The following is a 14677-nucleotide window of genomic DNA, read 5'->3' on the forward strand; positions in this document are numbered from 1 at the left end:
TTGCAACGAAGCCATAATACCCTTCACAATTAAAAAAGTTTTCCTTACAATAATTTGATTTGAATCGATTGGACCTCAACGGAGAATTTGGTGTTCTTTTGGATAATAATTAAGCCAAATGTCGAAAATTATCTTGTCAAATAATGAGTTTCCCATACAAGAACGCGATTTAGATTTGTGAAGTTTTCCATAACAGAACTTAATTCAGAGTTTTATGGCAACTATAGACTATAGTTTCCGATATCGGCATTACCAAAATATGAAAGATATAAGCAAAATTTGAGATCGATAACTCAAAAACTGAGTCGGACGGACAGACGAAGTTGGCTAAATCGACTCAGCTCGTCAGGCGTTGTCTTTGCCAGAAAGTTTATTCAAAATTGAAAACACAATTTTTTTTAACCAACTTACCAACTTAGCTTACATACATACATGTACATATGTATATCATAATAAGTTAAGAAATACTCCGTTGTTTCATAAGAAACGCGAAATGCCTGAAAAAATGGCGAAACGCTCATGAATAAGGTTCTGCGGCTTATTACTCATAATTATTTTGAAGTTGTTCAATTTTCGACGCAGTTGCATACATACATGTACATATGTAGTATATCATACTAAGTAAAGAAATATTCCGTTATTTGTGAAATTGTGAGTAAGTTAAGTTTTTAGGAAATACACGCTTTATTTTTTTTTTCTCTTTCAATTAATCACATAATTATTTTAAACCTGCAGCAAAAATCTTATCATGAAATTGGTCATATAGTATGGAGACCTTGTTCAAGTGCGCTAATGCCCAAAAAATTCAGACCATGCCAGGAAGGAGCTGTATTTCAGAATCCGAAGATTTCAGCATTAAAGCTGTGTCAAGATGATGAAGATGCAACAAAGCTTTGAAAAAACTTTTGAGCCACAAACTGTACGTAACACTTTACACAAAGCTGGTTATCACGAGCCAGTTCTGCGACGTAAGCCAATTATTTCTGGACTCCACTCCAGGAAAATAATATAATTAAGACTGTGAAACATGGCGGCGGTAACGTAATGGTTTGGGGACGCATTGCAGCATCTTGTTGAAATTGAAACACATTATTATTATTACTTTTGTAGATACAAAGAGACCACTGTAATTTTGGAATAAAAATTAAAGTTTACGGTGCGCCTAATCTTTTTTTTGATTCACTGTATATTATGTAAATTAAGTTTTATATGAACATATCTGATAATAGTGTTGTGGAGCTTATTGAAGGCCTCGATCGATGTGGGCGATAAGGCATTCCGTAGTTCAGCAAATATAAAATGTTTAATACCCTCCAACTGGAGCTACAAGAAATTAAGAAACAAACGTAAATTAATAAAATTACAATTAAAACATAAAATGGAACACACCTTTACGCAAACCACATCCATGGAATACTTCTTCAGCTTCTCTATCAAGGGTTCCAATATTTTCTTCGTTTTAATGGGATCTACTTTATTATTTATAATCGTGCCGTAAAGCCGTAGCAGCCAAGTTGTGTAATTTATCAATTCATAGTTACATAATTTGCCACTTTCATCGCGAAACTTTTCCATAATCTCGTAATGCTCCGAATAGAGGCTGTTAAAGCAGTGCATAATGGCAGTAAATATTGAGTAAAAGTAGCGGCTGCACTTACTCCATAAGTATATCGGTGGAGAGCGAGCGCAATTTTGGTTCTAGAATTCTCCACGCTTTCTGCAATGCCAACGATTCCAGGTTAGTCAAACTGGGATTAAGCGCGTCGAAGATCGAAGCGGATCGGCGCGAAATTAAGGGTTTCGCTTGGGTACGATTTTGAGGTGAATGCTTCATGGCATTCAAGGCATTGGCGCTCGCACTTTTTCGCTTTATCTTAGTTGCACTAACTTTATTTGGAATTTCGCGTAGTATTTAGTTAATTTTGTGGACTTTACATAATTCACATAAATTACGGATGATTAATTGAAGATTAGTTTAACAAAAACAAAAATTATATAAAAAAATAGTATTTACAAAAATATATAAAAAGCTGATTTTACAAAAAGTATACAAAAAGTTGACTTTATAAAAAATGTATAAAAAGCTGATTTTACAAAAAGTATAAAAATATTGTTCTTCAAATTTACTCATAGAAGTGTGTGTTCACATTTTGTAAACTTGTCAAAGGCTTGACAGTTTACAATGCTTCACCCGAAATGAAAGACAACAAAAGAATGAAAAAGATACGATTTTTATTAATATTAGTTCTTTTACATTTTTATTTGCTTAAATTCTAACCCCAATCAATTTTCGTATGCCCGGCAAACTAAATTTGAAAGAATACGTCACAAAATATTTGCAAAGCAAAGTACATACATAACTGCAAATAAATTTTTGATAACGGCATGGCGAATCACATAACGGAAGTTCTTGTTTTCAATATGAAAATAAAATAAAAAATCGCATCATACTTTTTCAGATAAAGCACTACATTTTTTTTTTTTTTTTATATATACATTTCTTTCTAGGTGAGTTTGAATGAAAATATTATATAAAAGTTTTGAAAAAATAACATACGGTCTAACTTAGATTTTACTATTATAGTTTTTACATGAGACATGACAACAAACTTAAATTCTGAGCAAATAAATGGTTAAAATAATATATGAAATTCCTATAAAAAGCAAGCAACATTAGAATGATTATGATTTACCGTTTTCTGTTTTAAGGAGTTGGAGCCCATAAGCGCTGGTTAAAGTGTGCAACAATTGGCTTCGATTATAACTTAAATATATATACGGAATAGCATGCTGGGACTGAGCTTGGTATTACACATGGGACACTTGCGTGTCAAACGTAAGGCTTGACGTATGCAATTGGCGCAGAAAACGTGACCACACTTGGTTGATGTGGGTTGATTATTGACGCAACTCTCCATGCAAACAGCACACATAAAAGGGACGCGGCCACTTTCGTTCACCACACCAGCATCGGAACTTGCAACTTGTGCACCAGGCGACCACTCATTAACTTTGTCTTTGTTTGCTGTTCCTATGTTTGTTGTTGATGTTGTTGCGGAGGTGAAGCTAACCGACGAACTGCCTTCGTTCGAAGTTAGTGAACGACGTGATGAGGCTCTATGACCGCTTGCAGAGCTTAAGCGACGTGATGCGGTCAAACGTTGTCGTGTTGCGTTCCCGGTTCTGGCATTAACGTCAGTGGTGGTTCGTCTATTTCTTGAGCGTCCATTATTTCGACGGAAATTTGGTGTACAAAGATCAACGACATCTCCATCATCTGGTGTCACTACTATTACATCGTCGTTAAATGGATAGGACCGCCTAATTGGTACCGGCATATTCATTGAATCACTTAAATCGATTACTTCCTCGGGTGTTGGTGCGCGCACTCTATTTGTTCTTACCGGTTGAGGTCTCTCTGTTGCTGAAATACGATAAAATCTAACTATGTTTTAAGTTGTTAGTTTAGTTAGTTTTAAAATTACGTGGAGTAGTTGGTGATGTTAATTCTAGACGTCTGCCAACGAGTTGCTCTTGCTCCGAAGCCACAGTGCGTAAATTGCGCTCCAACATCTCACAAAATCGATCTACTAAATTTGTAGAAAAAAGCTTACACAAATTCCCAAAAAGAAGTGACTTTTAGTTTTTATTTACTTCGATTGACTTCCTGTTCAATTTCTCTACTTGATGGTGTGGACAATGTTGTTCTAGCGGGTAAATTTAAACGTGGTGTTTTCGGCGATTTCGGTGAGCTAGAATTAGAATTTGCCCTTTCAAGTTGGCCACTGCTATCGCTATTGTTGTGGGACCTACGCCCGAGTGATGACGCAGTTCGTTGTGGTGTGCTTTGAGTCCGATCCAACATAGTGTATACGGATGCGATTAATAAACTTGTGTCCTCGATTAGCTCATTAAGGTCGCTACTCTAAAATGGAAGTAGGGAAAATACAACCGTTACTATTAATTAATGTCAGAGCTGGCGCTCTTTATAATGGAAGCTAAACTTACATTAGGCAATACGTTACATCCTTTTCCAAGATATGACATTTTTAAATAGCCAGCGGTAAATTAATACACTTTCTTTAAAATTTTCGAATTTCTTCTGCAAAAATCGTAATAATAACAGCGATATATTCCGAACTGAGCAACGAAGGAACAGAAATTTTGCAATTACAAATTTTCCAAACGACAAGATGTTTTGACAAACACGCACCAATTTTGTAATAGATTCACATGTGAAAATATCGATAGTTACAGCTCGAAAATGAATAAGTTTCCATGAGGAACTTTTTAAGTTTCTTATTTAAAATAAAATAAAATATATTATTTTGCAAAGTTAAAAAATCGTTTTTGACATATAAGTCGAAAATCGAATTAATCAGCTAACTTATAAAGTATAACTTTGTAGTAACGAATGGTCAACATTTAATTTTTTTGTCTATATTCAGTGTCAAATATTATTCAATAATAAGTCAAATCTTGAAGTAATAGTTAGTGGCATTTATCATTGAACGAAAACAACATTTTGTTTAATGACTTAATTTACTAAACTTTAAATTTGTTTGTTTGTGTTTACTAAACAATAAATATAAAATCTTAACATAAAGTCGCAGCACTAATAAATTTTTTGAATAATTATTACATGATTGTTTATAGTTTTAAATTTTTATTAAAGATTTGGTTTCAATATATGCGGTGCATAAAATGTGTTCTTTTATTTGTTATCGATTACAATGATTAATTTACACTTCACATTCGAGAAATTGAAGCAACCCTACCATTTGGTGAGTGGTGAATTTTCATTAGCTTCTGCTGTTTGTCTGTGCCAGAAATAATTAATAAAATATTTATAAAAAACGTTTAAAATACATTAAATCAACATATTACCCGAAAAAATATGAAATATTAGGTGGCTTTTAAATATCGGGGCAACAGTGTAAGTGGTTTTAATGATGAATATGATGTATTTCTAAAAATCAATTTGTTGTTGCTAATCGCAAAATGGAATATTTGTATTTGGTGTTGGTTAGTGCTCTGTAACTGGGCTTAATTATAATGCCATTTTACTATTTCAAAGCCGTACACTTAATACGAGGTGTAAGGCACGAATTGTATATTAGTAAATATGTGTTATATTGAGATTTTGTTGCTATTGGATCCTATTTATATTGATTTTTACTTTAATTTCAATAAAAATATGCATAAAATCAAACTTGCCATTCCGCCATATGCTACATGTGTATTAATATCAGCGTGCCGAAATTAATCGGATTTTAAGCAAACTTCTAGTCGGATATGTTTGTTTTTAATAGATTTTTAACATTATTATATTGTAATATATTTATGTAATTTCAGGTTTACATTTATATCGTGGGATTACCAAATTCTGCTATATTAATATACAATTTTGAAGGTAAGACGATATATTTTTCTAAGTGGAATAATTTGTATAAAATTTTTTATTTATTTTTTTTTTTTATTTCTAGGTTTACATCGCCTAAATTTATAAACAAGAAATTGTCAAAATCTAGGTAAGTACATAAACGTCGTCAGGCATGTCCCCGTAGATAGATAATGATATTGAGGTAATGCACCGCGACCTAGGGTCTATTGTGCCCTCTCCTATATCACATGACCTCCCAGAGCCCCAGCAGCCTGAATAGTTTCAAGAGTTTGCCGGGCGCTAGTGAATGCCATTACCTCCATGGCTTGTTTAAAATATTCATACATATTTATTTTGTGATTTTCATTGAAGAACCCGAAATAAAACTTTTGTTTTCTTAATATTTGAACTTGTAATATTTTTAAATATCAAGTTTAATTATATTTATATTATATCAAGTACTTTTTTTAATAACGGTCGAGAATGTTAATTTTGCTTGCCAATGACATAGAGAAATTAAAATTGCTGTAATCATTAAGTTATAAGAGAGTAAATAGAAATATTATAAAAAAACATTGCTAATTAATGCGGAAAATATCCTATGCCCCATGTACTATACACATCCTACATTAATTATATATGGACACCCACGTTTCTACAATAATGAAAAGCATATGCAACTGAGATTATTGCCATAAATTTCTATAGAGGCAAATATGTAATTTATTTCAATATTATTTATAACTTATTTATAACTAAATGATACGGAAATCCCGTAATTTAAACCATTACTATGTTTTTCTTCATCGATTGACGAAACGACAATGATAACATAACTCTTCATTCTCGAGCAAGTGGTTGTGGTTGTTGTTGTTGTTGTAATGGCAGAATTCTGCCGAGTTGACAGTCCTTGGTCGGATAAAAATCCGGGTCCGTTCCGGTTTTCGTAGACCCGACTGTCGTGGGAACGGATTTCTCGCAATTTCTCGCCTTCGTGGATCATTTGGTGGTGACTTTTCTGAGCGAAAGCTTCTGTCACCGCTACCAGCGCAGTATGAAAGCCCCGCAATGTAATAGACTCTCTAAGTGCGGTGAAAAAGCACTCGATTGGCATATAAGCCGAATTCTCGCCTCCACTACAGAGCAGAGGCAACAAGAAGAATAGAATAAAAAGTAATTAAATAAAATTACTATAAACAAAAAATATCTCATATGAATTGCAAAAATTAGCAAACAAGTGGTTGTGGTCATTTGTTTCGCTAAGTGCAAAAAAATCATTAATATTGTAACTAAAATTTTGTGAATTTGACACATTTAATAAGTTATTTGTTTATATGTCTGCCGTTGGCAGCACATGCTGTTACCCCTTCCATGAGACCCACGGTTGTCAGTTCATCGGCTTAGCGTGGTTTACGCCTCTCTGTCAATTTGGGCCAAAATAAGCGTAATATTATTCAGTCGATGGGTCGTTTACCTTCGTTGTTGTATGCCGTTTTGTGAATTATACAAATACTCATAAGTAGATCTGTGCAAATCTATACATATGTATGTGTGTGTATACAAGCGAAAGCTTTCAAGAGTATTGCTGTAAATTTGTACTGTGCGAAAATGCATGTTTGTATAGACTATAAGTTAGTATGTTTGGGGATACATATGTATATACATAAGTTTGCGATGGGCGCATTTACATTTAGTTGTACTTATATTGTGTGTAACATTTAATGCAGAATTTATAATATAATGTGGTGCTGTATATGAACTCTGACCTTTTGCTTGTTAAACTGTACACAATGGAAGCATAACATTTCCTAAAGCGCTAATATCCTTTTTAAAAGGTCATCGGCACCCATTGTGATTTGGGTGCAACAGACTATTGAACAATTTTAAGTGAAATTTGTATATGTACAGATGCTTATCAAAAATAATTAATAATAAAAACGTTAACTTTGGCTGGAACGATGTTATAATATCCTTCACAATTATACCATCACCTTGGAAAAGAATCCATGCCAAATTTTGTAAAGATATTTCGTCAAAGGAATCGTTCAGTATATTCAATATTGTTAAGCTATTTGCAAAAGTGATCCGATATCCGCAGTTCCGAAGAATTAGCATCTTCATAGTCCAAATTTCAAATCGATATCAGAAAAACATCTAGTTTTCGCGTATTTAAGTACAGACAGAAGGATATGGTTGTAACGATTCAGCTCGGCACACTGATCATATTATATGTACATATGTATGTATGTATATTCAATAGGCTCTCCGAAGTTTCATTCTGGGTATTACAAACTTCCCTGCTCAGGATATAAAAATTGGAGCAGTCTACATTTTTTTTATTTTGGTTGACAAATAAACTTAAAAATAATTGCAAAAAAATATTTTTAAATCTATTCTGACTATAACATAGCATGTTAAACATACCTTTCTACCAAATAATTTAATCATATTTTGTTCTTACCTGCAAAATTAGGAAAAATCAATCTGAGCTTTCGCAGTTGACGAAATTAAATAAAGATTTCAAAAGCAATTGAATTTAACCTTAAAAATACAAATTGGTAAAAAGCTTTGAAAATAAGTAAAATTAATCATTATTGTTGTTGTATATATGTATTATCGATGACAGCGGATGTTAGCGTATTAATTTTATCTGTATTTCTACATATTGGTATATTAATTAATTGACCGCATCTGACCTTAACTCGGTTTTTGTCAAATGTGTTGGCTATTCTTGCTTGTTGTTGTTTTGTTTAATGTGCGCACAGCTGTTTGTGTGTGATGTCATGTGAATTTACGTAAATTACATTTGGCACGCACATAGAAGCTTAGCTTTGCCCTTGGCAAAAGCAGTTTGCATGCGAAAGCCAATTCACTCTTCCCTAGTCCGGCGGGTGCTGGGGGCGAACGTTGTTAAGTGCTTGGAAATACAGCTGTTGAATTGCTGCAACAGCTGTTTGATTGTGCTGGTTGCAATTCACTTCGCCACATTTCAGGTTAACAGGAGTCAGCATGCAAATTTAAATTATTACACAAGACTGATTTAGCTTAAGTGTTGTTTTAATTTGTATCATGTGCTCACAACATTTGCGTTTTGCATACAATAAAATATTTATTGATGTCAGTTTAGTTTTCAACATTTTTCCATAGTTGTTCTTCCTCTTGCCGTTTTCATTGATGGTCCCAAAGAAAGTTACGTTATGTGAAGGTTTGAATCGTGCTTACATTTTTTTCTTTGGAATATCTGTGTAGTTTTGACAAAATAACATACATTTATTGAGTTTTTATTTATGTAGTTGATTCAGTTAGACCTTTTTCAAACAAAGTAAATAATATAAATCGATTTAATGAAAGGTGATTGACAAAAAGGAGTCTTAAGAAGTGGTATTGCATTTTTAAAGTGTATAGACTGAATTAATAAAGGATTGTTCAACGTCACTCGATATGAACTAATATTAAAAAGGAATATAAAATAATACTGATTGTATATAAGCATTTTCAGAGTAAAAAGCAATTATGCTTCAAACTAATTTGGCATCACCTTGCTTGTTTCTACTTTACGTATTGAAATATTGTGATGCAAATATGACGAACAAGTGCCATTTATGATAAAAGCGCTTTGAGTGTTTCAAGTGTTCGGTTATTTTTGGAGAATTGCACAAATTTGTTGAAAATAGAAAAATTAACGCCATTGTTAAGACAGAGTGCTTACATACATACATGTATGAATCTATGAATGTACTTCTTTATGAATACATTTATTATTATTGTATTTCTGCGAATATACGACTTTATACGTAGTAAATATGTACATACGTGTTGCTATTCGCTTTTGATAAACAAATTCATTTGTAGTGTTTGCGGGTCGCACTTACGCGCCGCCCATCTCCACCACGTTCACACTTCACATTTTGAAGTAAAATGATTGTGTTGCGTCACGCCACGTTGCGCTCACTGATAGTAGTACGTTTTACGTTGTTCTTTTTTTCGTTCGACTGTGATTGCGTTGTAATTATTGTGGATTTGATGCGACATTGAAATTCTGTGTTGTGTCGCAGTTATCAGGGCACAAACCGCACTTGCCTCATATGCCAGCGATTGGATCGACAAATGCATATACACACACATGCAATTATAACATTTGGTGGTGACAAGCGTCACATGTATGCATGTGTACGCAGCGTTGTGGATTTTCTAGCTATAAATTTTTATCGAAATTCGAAATGTCTTAATTTCTTAAAATAAAATATTCCCTCCCTCTCTCTCCAAATACTAACTGCGTGCGTAAAAATTTTCAGAAAATGGGGCGGCATCAGGAAAATCGCCTAAGATTGTCGTCAAGAACGAAAGTAGCCGAAACAGAGCATAAAGTCGATTCGAAATTGGCGAAGACAAATCCAAATGGCCAGATAGAGTGCATTATTTGCAAAGTCACTGTGAAATCGGCCACATTATGGAAGGTGCATGTAAACTCCAAGTTGCACAAGGAACGCATAACGATTGCAAAGCAAATAAAATCAACTTTTAAAGGCGGCATACCGGAAGCGACTACGAAGTTGTCCACGGTCACAACACAAACGCCAAAACCATCCACAAAAGTAGTAGAAACGCCGAAAGGGGCTGTTGCAGTTCAACAAAGTCTTAAAAGCACACAACAAATTGTAACAAAAGCGGTGCCTACACCTGTCTACACTGAAAAGCCCGCATCCGCCAATAACGTAGACACTTTGTTGCCAGAGAAGTTCTTTGACGATCCCGTGAAGGATGCGAAAATTCGTAATGCAGAATATAAGGACCCACAAGCGGATGAATGGGAACGTTTTCAGCGTGAAATTCGTGAAGCATCCTCTGTATCTGTCGCAATTATTGCTGGTGAGCAAATGGAATCGGCATTTGATCGTGACTTGGATGAGATCAACGACCAAATGAAGCATTGGTCTAGGTATATGAATTTGGAGGCGCGCAAGGGTGTGCTTAGCGTAAATAAAGACCACAAATCCGAAACTCACAGTTCTGATGAGAATGAAAGTGATGATGAGACAACAGCAACTTCTGAATTTTCGGACTGGCGTTCGAAGTCATTTCTTTAAAACCACTATGCGAGCGATTATCTGATTATCGGATCTGATATTTACTGATACAAATATGTATGTAAAACAAATATGTTATGTTGATTAACATCTTTATGTATGGAAGTAAATCATTTTTAAGATTCATTATTAAACAAATATTTTTGAAATGTTGTTGTTTTTGCAAAAACTTAATTGTGATCGTAATCGACGGGTCAAATCGTATTAGGAGTTTCGTAAGTACTACAATTTATTAGAAATATGGAAAATCATTTGAAAATTTTTACAATAAACAACAAATTGAAGCTCGGCATTGATAGAGAGAAGTAAAGTTGTGATCGTGGTTCAACTAATTCGTCCGCCTCTTGCTGAATTCGAACACCTTGGGAGGGGTCTGTCGACTTCTAATTGGGTTTACGTAAACAGAAGGAACACTTCTCTAAATTTTTATGGAACTGTTGTATGCTTTACAATAACAACAGCTTATACACTGGTAGATATATGAAAAACTAATATTCGTGAACCCCTGCTGAAACTGGGGTCGAATTAAAGAGAGAGGCACGGCCTTACTGCCAAATTTTTTTGTCTTTCGAGAAACTTGCGAGGAATGATCATTGAACTTGAAAATGCCCCTTAGCAGCCACCTGTCAGTTAAGTTCTGGTCAACTTCACCAAGACTCGTTCTTTCGGTAACGAACTTTTTTTTTTAACCAGAACTTAACGGTCAGTTGGCTGCTAACAAGACACTCAAAAAACGGCCCTAACAATGCTTCTGTTTGAATTTCGGGAATTTGAAATCCCTGATTTTTCATTGTTATTTACAAACATCCTAAATGTAGGCAACAATTGAATATCAGTAATGAAATATATTGCATATATTAAGGCGCTTTATCAAAAATTACATTTTAGATGAATTAAAAAGTAATTATTATTGATATAAAATTGTATGCTTTATTGGTTCGTGTCCCTTAATTGGTCCCTTTGACCCTTAAGTAGCGACCTCTTTTGTTGTTTGTATGCGTTTTTGCTTTCATCTCCTTGTTGCTTTTGTTTAAATTTCTGTTGCTCTCACTTTCCACCACGAGCGATTTTGTTTTTGCTTTGCTGCATTGGAGTAAATTTCGTTGACTTTTCTTGAAGGCCAGTGACCCACCCAGCCAACAAGAAAAGTCAATTTACAAGAACCAAAACAAATATTGGCAATATTGCACATCTGCACAGACAAATCTAACCATACATACATATTTATGTATGTGCATATATGACATTGCGTTTGTATGTATGCATGTATGCACTTATCGCCAACAAAGAACGAGTCGAACGCATTTATTGCACAGCACGAATTTCTTGCTGGCACATAACAATGTTTTGTTGTTGCTCCTATTTTCTGAGCAACAACAAGCTAGAAACGTAGAATTTGATGCTTCTCACTTAAGCTTCTGCGCTCTATGAAAAATGCCTCCCTTGGGGGGTTTTATGCTGCCTTGGGTGAATTCCTTTCCTCCCCCCTGCACTTTTTCTTCCTTTGTTTTTATCTCCTCTTCGTTTGGCATGTTGCCCCACTCTGATTGCGTTTCTGCTGGCGATATTCGCAATTCATTCTGCCTTCATATATACATACATATGTATACACACACAGATGCGCCAGAGTATATCTCCAATATCGGCATGTGTCTCAATTTACGGTACTGCAGCAAATTGTTTAACAATTTTCTTTGTGCACTTTCTTTATGTTAGAATGCTGGTGTGGAAAACTGCGTGCTGGTATATAGCCACAAATACATACATATGTATATATATTACTGAGATACATAAGTATGTATGTACGTATGTACATATGTACACATGTGGCTCATGTAATTCCTGTATATAAATTTAGGTACATATGCAGTTATGTACATATATATCTTAAGGTACGAAAGTGCATGGCGAAGTGAGTTTTGTACCGTTTCTTTGCTCTCTTCTGGGTTCTCATGCATAATGCAGCAGCAGCAGCAGTGGCGTTGGCAACATCAGGCAGTCGCCACATGGGCGGGCGCGTGTCTGGCTGAGTTGCCTTTTTGGGCTGGCACACGCATTGCTCGGGCGGGCGTTAAAAGCTCGTGCGCACACCTACACATGCACACCTGGCCGTGTAGATATCTGTATATAAGTATGTATGTGTGCGTTATGTTGAGATGGCGCATCGCCTTTTAAGTCACAAGTTCAGTGGCGTCTGTCTTGTTACATCGAGCTGCTTATTTCATTTATTATCATCCATTATTTCTGTTTTGTCGTTGGTTAATATTGTTTTTGTGGTTACTGATGATGGACATGATTATCACGCAGGCGATTATAATTTACAGTAGGTGAGAAAAAAATTCGGACTTTAATTTTGTTTCAATTAATTCAAGAGAAGATTTAATATTAATTATTTTAATAAAAGCTTATTTCTTTACTAATTGAAAAAAAAAAACACGAAACTTATTGCCAAAAAATCTGGGAAAGTCGATTTACACAAGCTTTTCTTGAAGCGAATTTTTATCCTGTAAAATCATTCGACATAGCCACGAGGAAGTAGTTACTACTTGAATCGATATCAAATAGCAGATATACCACACCACATATTTCTTAAATATCCCCTTGCAATCGCAAGAATGACAGGACAATTAAATCCGGTGAAAGGACACATTACAACCATTAATCCAGAGCTTTACTAAGCCTCTATAATTTTGCTGGGTTAAACGAAGTGTTACAACAGCAGGCGTGGACACAGCATACCATGAAGGCTCTAGTTCTAAAGTCATATGTCAATAAAGGCCTATATAATAGTGATAATTACTGTACTCCATATACAACCGCGATTATCGCCATAGTACAGAGCCGCAATAAAATCCTCAAGTCGCTAGCCGGCAGCACATGGGGAAAGGATAAAGAAACGTTATTCGCAACTTACAAGGCAATCGGCGGGCCGAGTCTTAACTATGCCGCAGCAATATGGTCGCCTGGATGCAGTGACATGCAAACGAGGAAGCTACAGACCTGTTAAAATATTGCACTCCGGACTACTTCCTGCTGGGGTGCTTTCGCAAAAACTGAATCCTAGGAGCATTATTGAGGCCATTCCTCAATTACGTCGACGACGTAACAGTTTAGCCATCAACACCTTCCCCGACTCCCTTTCAGTGAATTTCGTACTCGAGAGTCAAACCACCACCCATTATCCACAAAGAGCTCGAGTTGCGCCAGAAAATGAGAGTGACCCTTGCGCAGCTTCGTTCTGGATACTGTAGCAGGTTAAACTTCTACTTATCCAGAATAGATCCCGATATATCCAATATACAGTCTTGCGTTCAATGAGTGTCCGCATGACACTGGCTACCTCTTTGCATTCCCCACCAACCCCATCCATTTGACACTCCTCTCCCTTTGCTCCGACTCCGCCGAAACTTGGCCCTTCCGTTTAATGGCGTCGACAACAATATTTACCATCTCAACGGGTACTAAGTACCTGATAAAAGAACAAAAGATAATTACTGTACGACAGTCATACGTTGCAGTGAGTCATGAGTTGCGATTTGGTAATATGTGCGAAAATCGAAAAGAGTCGCAAAAAAGCAATAAACCTATGTGGTTGCGAGCAACAGCTTGACAGATCTGTTCGATCCGCTCCCCAAACCGGAGCAAAAGCACACCCTAATATATTACAAAGTTAATCTATGTATGTAATAACTTACTTGAGGTCCTATCGACCTTCTGATCATTTTTGAATTGAAATTTTTAAGAATTGATAGTGACAGTTCGCCAAGTTATTTATTATTTTCCTTTCGGCTAAAAACGTTTCATAGTTCTTTATGTGTGTAGTATTTGTTGCTTCTTCACCTTACCTCTTGGCATCTTTTGTACCTTATGACATTTGATTAATTGCATTTACTTGGTTGCTTGTATGCATTTACCGGCATACAAACATACATACATACCTATGTACGTAAGACGCATAAAGAGGACAGCAAATGGCAGACGACACAGCAGAAGACATCGCAAAAAGACGCACTAAGAACATATGTACATACATAAGAATATGCGACGTACCATATAGTCATAGTTCTCTACCCATTCTTTTCACTGCTCCGGTGCATGAAAACAACAACATCTGAGGTGTATTCTTCGGTAGAATTGGAAATATGTTTGTCCCGGCTATCATTTAAGACTGCCTACGTTTGACTTTTGCATTGTGTGGCGTTTATTC

The 14677-nt window shown here is 35.4% G+C and overlaps 3 protein-coding genes across 6 annotated transcripts; 1 reads left to right on the forward strand and 2 right to left on the reverse strand.

Annotated features, from left to right (window-relative positions):
• Window positions 1-724: 724 nt before the first annotated feature.
• Window positions 725-2034, reverse strand: LOC108977368. Its single transcript, XM_018946993.1, has 3 exons — window positions 1659-2034; window positions 1390-1600; window positions 725-1323 (listed from the first exon to the last, which is right to left on the reverse strand). Exons 1-3 carry the CDS (start codon window positions 1832-1834, stop codon window positions 1180-1182), a joined length of 531 nt encoding a protein of 176 aa, XP_018802538.1. The 5' UTR covers window positions 1835-2034; the 3' UTR covers window positions 725-1179.
• A 178-nt stretch (window positions 2035-2212) lies between these two features.
• LOC108977369 (probable serine/threonine-protein kinase DDB_G0278665) lies at window positions 2213-4232 on the reverse strand. 4 transcript variants are annotated; one of them, XM_018946998.1, is made up of 4 exons: window positions 4009-4232; window positions 3655-3920; window positions 3486-3590; window positions 2213-3424 (listed from the first exon to the last, which is right to left on the reverse strand). In XM_018946998.1, exons 2-4 carry the CDS (start codon window positions 3863-3865, stop codon window positions 2766-2768), a joined length of 975 nt encoding a protein of 324 aa, XP_018802543.1. In that variant the 5' UTR covers window positions 3866-3920; window positions 4009-4232; the 3' UTR covers window positions 2213-2765. The 4 variants fall into 4 exon arrangements, with proteins under 4 accessions (XP_018802543.1, XP_018802540.1, XP_018802541.1 ...); XM_018946995.1 differs by having other exon boundaries at window positions 3486-3587; window positions 3655-3925; XM_018946996.1 differs by having other exon boundaries at window positions 2213-3418; window positions 3655-3925.
• A 565-nt stretch (window positions 4233-4797) lies between these two features.
• Window positions 4798-10619, forward strand: LOC108977371 (zinc finger protein 830). Its single transcript, XM_018947003.1, has 4 exons — window positions 4798-4936; window positions 5356-5413; window positions 5487-5531; window positions 9679-10619. The coding sequence occupies exon 4, from the start codon at window positions 9682-9684 to the stop codon at window positions 10468-10470; it is 789 nt and encodes a 262-aa protein (XP_018802548.1). The 5' UTR covers window positions 4798-4936; window positions 5356-5413; window positions 5487-5531; window positions 9679-9681; the 3' UTR covers window positions 10471-10619.
• Window positions 10620-14677: the final 4058 nt, after the last annotated feature.

The sequence above is a fragment of the Bactrocera latifrons genome, unplaced genomic scaffold (assembly GCF_001853355.1).
Source record: "Bactrocera latifrons isolate USDA-ARS-PBARC rearing strain unplaced genomic scaffold, ASM185335v1 scaffold_88, whole genome shotgun sequence".
Classification (NCBI taxonomy): domain Eukaryota; kingdom Metazoa; phylum Arthropoda; class Insecta; order Diptera; family Tephritidae; genus Bactrocera; species Bactrocera latifrons.

What these genes read in the sequence shown, in the direction of transcription:
- LOC108977371 (XM_018947003.1), top strand. Translation starts at nt 9,682, where the DNA reads ATGGGGCGGCATCAGGAAAATCGCCTAAGATTGTCGTCAAGAACGAAA.
- LOC108977368 (XM_018946993.1), bottom strand. Translation starts at nt 1,834, where the DNA reads ATGAAGCATTCACCTCAAAATCGTACCCAAGCGAAACCCTTAATTTCG. An exon ending in TCCACCGATATACTTATGGA is followed by an intron (nt 1,601 to 1,658) that starts GTAAGTGCAGCC and finishes CTGCTTTAACAG; the next exon opens with CCTCTATTCGGAGCATTACG. An exon ending in TGGATGTGGTTTGCGTAAAG is followed by an intron (nt 1,324 to 1,389) that starts GTGTGTTCCATT and finishes AATTTCTTGTAG; the next exon opens with CTCCAGTTGGAGGGTATTAA.
- LOC108977369 (XM_018946994.1), bottom strand. Translation starts at nt 4,047, where the DNA reads ATGTCATATCTTGGAAAAGGATGTAACGTATTGCCTAAT. An exon ending in GATGTAACGTATTGCCTAAT is followed by an intron (nt 3,926 to 4,008) that starts GTAAGTTTAGCT and finishes CTTCCATTTTAG; the next exon opens with AGTAGCGACCTTAATGAGCT. An exon ending in AACATCACCAACTACTCCAC is followed by an intron (nt 3,425 to 3,485) that starts GTAATTTTAAAA and finishes ATCGTATTTCAG; the next exon opens with CAACAGAGAGACCTCAACCG.